The sequence below is a fragment of the Phaenicophaeus curvirostris genome, unplaced genomic scaffold (genome assembly GCF_032191515.1).
Source record: "Phaenicophaeus curvirostris isolate KB17595 unplaced genomic scaffold, BPBGC_Pcur_1.0 scaffold_127, whole genome shotgun sequence".
NCBI lineage: Eukaryota > Metazoa > Chordata > Aves > Cuculiformes > Cuculidae > Phaenicophaeus > Phaenicophaeus curvirostris.
The window spans coordinates 25,454-35,515 of NW_027206748.1; the positions used below are offsets into that span (position 1 = coordinate 25,454).

At 62.7% G+C, this 10,062-nt stretch overlaps 1 protein-coding gene across 1 annotated transcript; it reads right to left on the reverse strand.

The window, feature by feature from the left end:
- Window positions 1–235: 235 nt before the first annotated feature.
- On the reverse strand, window positions 236–9,764 carry AP1M2 (adaptor related protein complex 1 subunit mu 2). The gene is made up of 12 exons (XM_069882427.1): window positions 9,708–9,764; window positions 7,942–8,098; window positions 6,661–6,728; window positions 6,422–6,552; window positions 6,190–6,337; window positions 5,143–5,269; window positions 4,338–4,480; window positions 4,188–4,259; window positions 3,444–3,602; window positions 3,234–3,359; window positions 1,036–1,111; window positions 236–275 (listed from the first exon to the last, which is right to left on the reverse strand). The coding sequence occupies exons 1-12, from the start codon at window positions 9,747–9,749 to the stop codon at window positions 253–255; spliced, it is 1,272 nt and encodes a 423-aa protein (XP_069738528.1). The 5' UTR covers window positions 9,750–9,764; the 3' UTR covers window positions 236–252.
- Window positions 9,765–10,062: the final 298 nt, after the last annotated feature.

Below are 10,062 nucleotides of genomic sequence, written 5' to 3' on the forward strand. Positions count from 1 at the left end.
CCCCCCCCGCACCCCCAAACCGCCCCTTCCTCACTCCTATAACCTCCCCTCACTCTTAAAACCCCCCTTCGCTCCTATAACCCCCCCCAAGCCATTTGGGGGGGGGTCCCGGTGTCCCCAGACCCCCCCAAACCCATTCACCCCCCCCCCAAAAAGAGCCACAAAGGGGGGGGGGTCAGTTCTATCTTTATGGGATAAAAAATGGGGGGGCCGGGGGGTGCGGCGGGGGGGGGGGGTCCGGGAGCCCCCCCCTTAGCTGGTGCGGAGCTGGTAATCTGCAAAGGGAGAGAGGGGTGAGGGGGGGGGGACTCAAGGGGGGGGGGTCCTGGAGAATTGGGGGGCTGGGGGGGCTCAGGGGGTCCTGGGGGGGCAAGAGGGGGGTGAAGGGGGGGTGAGGGGTGGTCCTGGGGGGGCTCTGGGGGGTTTGGGGGGGCATTGGGGATGAGGGGGGGGCAGAAGAGGGGCTGGGGGGGCTCAGGGGGTCTTGGGGGGCACAAAGGGGACTCGTAGGGGGGTCCAGAAGGGGTGAATGGGGTATTGGGGGGGTCCTGGGGGGGCTCAGGGGGGCACTGGGGGTGGGGGGGGGCTCAGGGGGTCCTGGGGGGGCTCAAAGGGGACTCGTAGGGGGGTCCAGAAGGGGTGAATGGGGTATTGGGGGGGTCCTGGGGGGGCTCGGTGGGGGGGTTGGGAATGAGGGGGGGGCAGGAGAGGGGCTGGGGGGCTCAGGGGGTCCTGGGGGGGCACAAAGGGGACTCGTAGGGGGGTCCAGAAGGGGTGAATGGGGTATTGGGGGGGTCCTGGGGGGGCTCGGGGGGGTTTGGGGGGGCAGGAGAGGGGCTGGGGGGCTCAGGGGGTCCTGGGGGGGCTCAAAGGGGACTCGTAGGGGGGTCCAGAAGGGGTGAATGGGGTATTGGGGGGGTCCGGGGGGGGCTGGGGGGGGCTTTGGGGCTGGGGGGGGCAGAAGAGGGGCTGGGGGGGTCGTGGGGGGGTTCAGGGGGGTTTCAGAGGGGGTTTTGGGGGGTCGGGGGGGCTCACCCCCACTCTGGGTGATGTAGCGCACCCAGGGCAGAGCCTGGTAGCCGCTCTTCTCGATGATCTTCATGTAACGAACCTGGGGGGGGGGACGGGGACGTTGGGACCCCCCGGGGACACCTCCCTGCGGCCACCAGCGGCCACCCCGGGGCCACCCGCTGAACCCGAAACACGGGGACCCCCCCTCCCAGCCCTGGAGACCCCATGGACCACGTTCCCACCACCCCGGAGACCCCATGGACCACGTTCCCACCACCCCAGAGACCCCATGGACCTCATTCCCACCTCCCTGGAGACCCCATAGACCACGTTCCCACCTCCCTGTAGACCCCATGGACCACGTTCCCACCACCCCATCCCAGAACATCAGGCCCCCATCCCTGGAGACCCCATGGACCTCATTCCCACCACCCCAGAGACTCCATGGACCATGTTCCCTCCACCCCGGAGACCCCATGGACCATGTTCCCACCACCCTGGAGACCCCATGGACCTCATTCCCACCACCCCGGAGACCCCATGGACCACGTTCCCATCACCCCAGAGACCCCATAGACCTTGTTCCCACCACCCCATCCCAGAACTTCAAACCCCCTTCCCTGGAGACCCCATGGACCACGTTCCCACCACCCTGGAGACCCCACAGACCTTGTTCCCACCTCCCTGGAGACCCCATGGACCACGTTCCCACCACCCTGGAGACCCCATGGACCTCGTTCCCACCACCCCGGAGACCCCATAGACCTTGTTCCCACCACCCCATCCCAGAACTTCAAACCCCCTTCCCTGGAGACCCCATGGACCTCATTCCCACCACCCTGAAGACCCCATAGACCGCGTTCCCATCACCCCAGAGACCCCATGGACCACGTTCCCACCACCCCATCCCAGAACATCAGGCCCCCATCCCCAGAGACCCCATGGACCTCATTCCCACCTCTCTGGAGACCCCATAGACCACATTCCCACCTCCCTGGAGACCCCATGGAACTCGTTCCCACCACCCTGGAGACCCCATAGACCTCGTTCCCACCACCCCAGAGACCCCATGGACCACGTTCCCACCACCCCATCCCAGAACATCAAACCCCCTTCCCTGGAGACCCCATGGACCTTGTTCCCACCACCCCAGAGACCCCATGGACCTTGTTCCCACCACCCTGGAGACCCCAGAGACCATGTTCCCACCTCCCTGGAGACCCCACAGACCACGTTCCCATCACCCCAGAGACCCCATAGACCTTGTTCCCACCACCCCATCCCAGAACATCAGGCCCCCATCCCTGGAGACCCCATGGACCTCATTCCCACCTCCCTGGAGACCCCATGGACCACGTTCCCTCCACCCCGGAGACCCCATGGACCACGTTCCCACCACCCCGGAGACCCCATGGACCACGTTCCCACCACCCCAGAGACCCCATAGACCATGTTCCCACCTCCCTGGAGACCCCATGGACCTTGTTCCCACCACCCCAGAGACCCCATGGACCTTGTTCCCACCACCCCAGAGACCCCATGGACCACACTCCCACCACCCCAGAGACCCCATGGACCTTGTTCCCACCTCCCTGGAGACCCCACAGACCATGTTCCCATCACCCCAGAGACCCCATGGACCACGTTCCCTCCACCCCAGAGACCCCATGGACCTTGTTCCCACCACCCCAGAGACCCCATGGACCACGTTCCCATCACCCTGTAGACCCCATGGACCACGTTCCCATCACCCCATCCCAGAACATCAGGCCCCCATCCCTGGAGACCCCATGGACCTCATTCCCACCACCCTGGAGACCCCACAGACCTTGTTCCCACCACCCTGGAGACACCATGGGCCTCATTCCCACCACCCTGGAGACCCCATAGACCACGTTCCCATCACCCCAGAGACCCCATAGACCTTGTTCCCACCACCCCATCCCAGAACTTCAAACCCCCATCCCTGGAGACCCCATGGACCTCATTCCCACCACCCTGGAGACCCCATGGACCACATTCCCACCACCCCGGAGACCCCATGGACCACGTTCCCACCACCCTGGAGACCCCATGGACCACATTCCCACCACCCCGGAGACCCCATAGACCACGTTCCCACCACCCTGAAGACCCCATAGACCTCGTTCCCACCACCCTGGAGACCCCGTGGACCACGTCCCCCCCCCCCCCATCCCGTGTCCCCTGCCCCGTGGTGGCACCTGGATGCCGGAGACGGTGAAGTAGGGGATCTCGAAGCGGACGGCGATGGGTGGTCGCCCTTCGTCCTCCTCCCTCTCGACGCTGGGCAGCCCCAGGTGGGCTCGCAGCAGATGCTCCTTCCCACCCTACGCGGTGGCCGAGGCCGTCGGTGCCGGGACCCGAGGCCACCGGGGACCCCGACCCCTCCCCGGGGCGGAGGAGACCCTCACCGGGAAGGACTTGATGCTCCAGACGATCACGTTCTTCTCCGGGAGGTACCTGGCCGAGCCCACGCTCGTCTTGAACTTGGGGGAGTCGGCGTCGCTGGGAACCGGCACCACGATCTCCACCCCGTTGGCCACCGACTGCTTCTTGAACTGGCCCTTGGCCTGCAGGGGACGCCCACCCGCGGGAGGGGGCGGGGGAGGGGTTGGAGGGACCTCAAAGCCCATCCAGATCCAACCCCGTGGGCAGGGACCCCTTCCCATCCCAGGAGAACCATGGAATGATGGGATGGGTTGGGTTGGAAGGACCTCAAAGCCCATCCAGATCCAATAGCGTGGCTGGGGACACCTTCCCACCCCAGGAGAACCATGGAATGGTGGGATGGGTTGGGTTGGAAGGACCTCAAAGTCCATCCAGATCCAACTCCATGGGCAGGGACACCTTCCCTAGCAGGTTTCCATGCCAGGAGAACCATGGAATCGTGGAACGGTTGGGTTGGAAGGACCTCAAAGCCCATCCAGATCCAACCCCGTGGGCAGGGACACCTCCCATCCCAGGAGAACCATGGAATGATGGGATGGGATGGGTTGGAAGGACCTCAAAGCCCATCGAGATCCAATCCCATGGGTGGTGACACCTTCCCAGCAGGTTCCCGTCCCAGGAGAACCATGGAATGATGGAACAGCCCCAGCAGAAACCTGCTGGGGGGGCTCTAGGGGTCCCCAATGGTGCTGCTGGTGGCCTCTCACCTTGACCATGATCTCCACGCGGCTGTGGGAGAACTTCTCGATGACCGACTCGATCCAGATGAGCGGCTTCACCTGGGATGGGGACAAAGGGGTCACCTCCGTGTCCCCCGTGTCCCCCACGTCCCCACCGGGAGGAGCTTCTGGTCCCACCTGGGTGCTGAGGCGATAGGACATGAGCTCGAAGTCCCCGTCGGGGGGGATGAAGGAGATGGTGCGATCGACGTCGAAGCGGGACAGACGGACACACTGGTGGAACTTGACGTCCTCCAGCTCCACGGACTTGTTCCTCCCTCCTGGAGATGGAGGTGGGGATGGGAATGGGGATGGAGATGGGGATGGGGATGATGGGGATGATGGGGATGATGGGGATAGAGATGGAGATAGAGATGATGGAGATAGAGATGATGGAGATAGAGATGATGGAGATAGAGATGATGGAGATAGAGATGATGGAGATAGAGATGATGGAGATAGAGGCGGAGATGAACATGGAGATGGACATGGAGATGGAGATGGAGACGATGGAGACGATGGAGACGATGGGGATAGAGATGGAGATAGAGATGGAGATAGAGATGGAGATAGAGATGGAGATAGAGATGGAGACAACGGAGATGGAGACAACGGAGATGGAGACAACGGAGATGATGGAGACGATGGGGATGGGGATGGAGACGATGGGGATGGGGATGGAGACGATGGGGATGGGGATGGAGGGGATGGGGATGATGGGGATGATGGGGATGATGGGGATGATGGGGATGATGGGGATGATGGGGATGGGGACGATGGAGACGGGGATGGGGATGGAGATGATGGAGATGATGGAGATGATGGAGATGATGGAGATGATGGAGATGGGGATGGGGATAGAAGTGGAGATAGAGGTGGGGGTCAGAGGATAGAGGTGGGGGTCCATTGGTGGGGGCCACCGTCCCTTGGGGTTGTCACTCACGGCCGGTCAGCTCGAAGAGGACGCGGTCATTCAGGCCCAGGCGCAGTTCGGGCATCCCCGAGAGGAAAACCTTCAGCTTGATGGTTCCCACCACCTCGCTCAGCAGGACACTGCCCGTGGCGCTCACCTGGGACACCACAGACTCCTTCGCCCTGGTCCCACCTCCATCTCCATCCCCATCCCCATCTCCATCCCCATCTCTATCCCCATCCCCATCCCCATCCCCACCTCCATCTCCATCCCCATCCCCATCCCCATCTCCATCCCCATCCCCATCTCCATCCCCATCTCCATTCCCACCTCCATCTCCATCCCCATCCCCATCCCCATCCCCATCCCCATCCCCATCCCCATCCCCATCCCCATCCCCATCCCCATCCCCATCCCCATCCCCATCCCCATCCCCATCCCCATCTCCATTCCCATCCCCATCTCCATCCCCATCCCCATCTCCATCTCCATCCCCACCTCCATCTCCATCCCCATCTCCACCTCCATCCCCATCCCCACCTCCATCTCCATCCCCATTCCCCATCTCCATCCCCATCTCCATTCCCACCTCCATCTCCATCCCCACCTCCATCCCCATCCCCATCATCCCCATCTCCATCTCCATCCCCATCATCCCCATCTCCATCTCCATCCCATCTCCAACCCCATCTCCATCATCTCCATCATCTCCATTGTCTCCATCATCCCCATCTCCATCATCTCCATCATCTCCATTGTCTCCATCCCCATCCCCATCATCTCCACCTCCATCATCTCCATCATCTCCATCATCCCCATCATCCCCACTTCCATCATCTCCATCATCTCCATCACCTCCATCCCCATCCCCATCATCCCCATCCCCATCATCTCCATCCCCATCATCTCCATCCCCATCATCTCCATCCCCATCATCTCCATCCCCATCATCTTCATCTCCATCATCTTCATCTCCATCATCTCCATCATCCCCATCATCTCCATCATCCCCATAATCCCCATCATCTCCATCACCTCCATCATCCCCATCATCCCCATCCCCACCCCCGCTCTCACCAGGAGGTTGACGGACTCGATGACGTCGATGAAGACCTCGTTCTTCTTGTAGCGGATCCCCTCGGAGCGCCAGGACACGGCGTTGGTCACCGTGGTCGGCACGCGGGACTTGCCCGTCTCCAGCTTGTTGCCCTCCTGGGTGATGTACCTGTGGGATCGGGAGGGGGTCAGGGGGGGTCGGGAGGTCCCCGTGTCCCCCCCCCACCCCCGGTGGCCCCAGGTCCCCGCTCACTCCTGCAGGATCTTGCTGTCCGTGGTCTGGGGGAACCCGAAGTCCATCAGCTCGTCCAGGAGCTCGTAGACGATGACGAAGTTGTCGCGGATGCTCTCCTCCTCCAGCTCCTTGAAGTACTCGCAGAAAACCTCGGGGAGGAGACGCCCAGAGCCTCCGTCACCCCCTCTTGGAGAAGGAACCACCCACACGGGGGTCCCTGTCCCGCTAGGACCCCCCCCCGAGACCCCCAAGCTCACCTCCACCACCTTGTAGAGGAAGGCGTAGACCAAGGAGGCGTTGCCGTTCTTCTTGGTGGTGGCCACCACTGGGGGGGTTAAGGAAAAGGGGAGCAACCCCCCGGGTCCTACCACCATCCCATCTCCATCCCATCCCACCTCCATCTGATCACATCTCATCTCCATCTCATCCCATTGCTGGTCCCACCACCCCCATCCCCAACCCTTGTTCTACCACTATCTCCATCCCATCCCACCCCATCCCATCCCATCCCTTGTCCCACAACCATCTCCATCCCCATCTCCATTCCATCTCCATTTCCATCTCCAATCATCTCCATCTCCATTATCTCCATGCCATCTCCATCCCATCTCCATCTCCATCTCCACCTCCACCCTATCCAATCCCCCTCTCCACCTCCATCTCTATCCTATCTCATCCTTTTTCCTACCACTATCTTCATCTCATTTCCATCCCATTCCTTGTCCTACCACTATCTCCATCCCATCCCCATCTCTGTCTCCATCTCCATCTCCATCTCCGTCTGTCTCCGTCCTATCCGATCTCCATCTCCATTCCACCCTCACCCTCACCTCCATTCCATCCCTTGTCCTACCGCATCTCAATGCCATCTCCTTCCCATCTTCATCTCCACCTCCAGCCCACCCCATCTCCATCCCATCCCTTGTCCTACCACTATTTCCATCTCCATCTCTACTTCCATCCCCAACCCCATCCCCATCCCCATTTCCATCTCCATCCCCATCTCCACCTCCATCTCATCCCACCTCATCCCACCTCCATCCCCACCTCCACCTCCACCTCCATCCCCACCCCATCCCATCTCCATTTCCATGTCCATCTCCATCCCCACCTCCATCCCCATCTCCATCCCCACCTCCATCCCCACCTCCACCTCCATGCCCATCCCCGTCATCTCCATCCCTGTCATCTCCATCTCCGTCATCCCCATCTCCGTCATCCCCATCTCCGTCATCCCCATCTCCACCTCCATCTCCACCTCCATCTCCATCCCCATCCCCACCTCCATCTCCGCCTGCATCCCCATCTCCACCTCCACCTCCATCCCCATCTCCATCTCCATCCCCATCATCTCCATCCCCATCTCCATCCCCATCATCTCCATCTCCATCTCCATCTCCACCTCCATCTCCACCTCCATCCCCATCTCCATCATCTCCACCTCCATCCCCATCTCCATCATCTCCATCTCCATCATCTCCATCTCCATCTCCATCTCCACACCCCCCCCCCCCGTTGCCGGGTCCCCCCGAGGTTACGGTAGAGGTTGCTGTGTTTGATCCAGAGGAAGTGGAGGTGGCCGTGGGGCAGCAGGGGGGTCAGGGTCCCCTCGTCCTCGCGCTGCTCCAGGAGCCCCGCGAAGCTCTCGATCTCCCCCAGACCCACGTCCCCCTTGTAGCTGCGGCTGATCAGGGGCTGGGGGGCACAACGGAGTCACCCTCCCCGCACGGCGTCGGAATTGGGGGACCCCTCCCATCCTGGGGCTTGGATTTGGGGTCCCCTTGGGGTCTGGGGGAGTGGGAATTGGGGGACCCACCCTCCTAGGGGTTGGATTTGGGGTCCCCTTGGGGTCTGGGGGAGTGGGAATTGGGGGACCCACCCTCCTAGGGGTTGGATTTGGGGGACCCTTGGGGTCTGGGGGAGTCGGAATTGGGGGACCCACCCTCCTAGGGGTTGGATTTGGGGGACCCTTGGGGTCTGGGGGAGTCGGAATTGGGGGACCCACCCTCCTAGGGGTCGGAATTGGGGGACCCTTGGGGTCTAGGGGAGTCGGAATTGGGGGACCCACCCTCCTAGGGGTTGGAATTGGGGGACCCTTGGGGTCTGGGGGATTCGGAATTGGGGGACCCACCCTCCTAGGGGTTGGATTTGGGGTCCCCTTGGGGTCTGGGGGAGTCGGAATTGGGGGACCCCCCTTCTAGGGGTTGGAATTGGGGGACCCTTGGGGTCTGGGGGAGTCGGAATTGGGGGACCCCCCTTCTAGGGGTTGGAATTGGGGGACCCTTGGGGTCTGGGGGAGTCGGAATTGGGGGACCCCCCTTCTAGGGGTTGGAATTGGGGGACCCTTGGGGTCTGGGGGAGTCGGAATTGGGGGGCCCCCCTTCTAGGGGTTGGAATTGGGGGACCCTTGGGGTCTGGGGGAGTCGGAATTGGGGGACCCACCCTCCTAGGGGTCGGAATTGGGGGACCCTTGGGGTCTAGGGGAGTCGGAATTGGGGGACCCCCCCTCCTAGGGGTTGGATTTGGGGGACCCTTGGGGTCTGGGGGAGTCGGAATTGGGGGACCCACCCTCCTAGGGGTCGGAATTGGGGGACCCTTGGGGTCTGGGGGAGTCGGAATTGGGGGACCCACCCTCCTAGGGGTTGGATTTGGGGGACCCTTAGGTCTGGGGGGGGACAGAAGCAAGGGGCCCCCCTCTTAGTGGTCAGAATTGGGGACCCCCCCTCCTAGAGGTTGGATTTGGGGTCCCCTTGGGGTCTGGGGGGGGTCAGAACTGGGGGACACCCCTCTTAGGGGTCAGAATTGGGGGAACCCCCCTCTTAGGGGCCAGAATTGGGGTCCCCTTAGGGTCTGGGGGGGGTCAGAACTGGGGGACCCCCCTCTTAGGGGTCAGAATTGGGGGACCCCCCCTCCTAGGAGTTGGATTTGGGGTCCCCTTGGGGTCTGGGGGTGTCAGAACTGGGGGACCCCCCTCTTAGGGGCCAGAATTGGGGTCCCCTTAGGGTCTGGGGGGGGTCAGAACTGGGGGACCCCCCTCTTAGGGGTCAGAATTGGGGCACCCCTGTATCTGGGGGGGTCAGAATTGGGGGTCCCCCCCCTTAGGGGCCAGAATTGGGGTCCCCTGGGGTTTGGGGGGGGGGTCAGAATTGGGGGACCCCCCTTAGGGGTCAAGGGGTCAAGGTCACATTCGCAGGATGCAGCCCCCCCTCCTCCCCCCCCCCCCCCCCGGGGTTTTGGGGTGTGTCCCCCCCCCGGGTTTGTGGGTCCCCCCCCCGCTGGGGTATTTTTTGGGGTCCCCCCTCACCTTCCCCTTGAGGTCGAGGATGAAGAGGGCGGAGGCGGCCATGGCGCTGCCGGGCCTCACCTGGCCTCACCTGGGCCTCACCTGCGCCAGGTGAGCAGCCTCTTAAAGGGGCAACGGGGGGGGGGGGGGGCCAGTCCTAGGGGACACCCCCAAAGCCAGGGACATCCCCCAAACCAAGGGACCCCCCCACAAACCTAGGGACCCCCCCCAAACCAAGGGACCTCACCACTCTGTGACCCCCAAACCCTGGGACACCCCCAAACCAAGGGACCCCCCCAAACCCAAGGAACACCCCCCCCCCCATTCTGTGACCCCCAAACCCAGGGACCCCCAAACCCAAGGAACACACCCACCC

Excerpts from the sequence above, each read along its gene's own strand:
- AP1M2 (XM_069882427.1), bottom strand. The coding sequence starts at position 9,749 with ATGGCCGCCTCCGCCCTCTTCATCCTCGACCTCAAGGGGAAG. Across the intron at positions 8,099-9,707 it reads TCCTCGACCTCAAGGGGAAG|CCCCTGATCAGCCGCAGCTA; the intron begins GTGAGGGGGGAC and ends TGTGCCCCCCAG. Across the intron at positions 3,360-3,443 it reads GGAGCATCAAGTCCTTCCCG|GGTGGGAAGGAGCATCTGCT; the intron begins GTGAGGGTCTCC and ends GCCACCGCGTAG.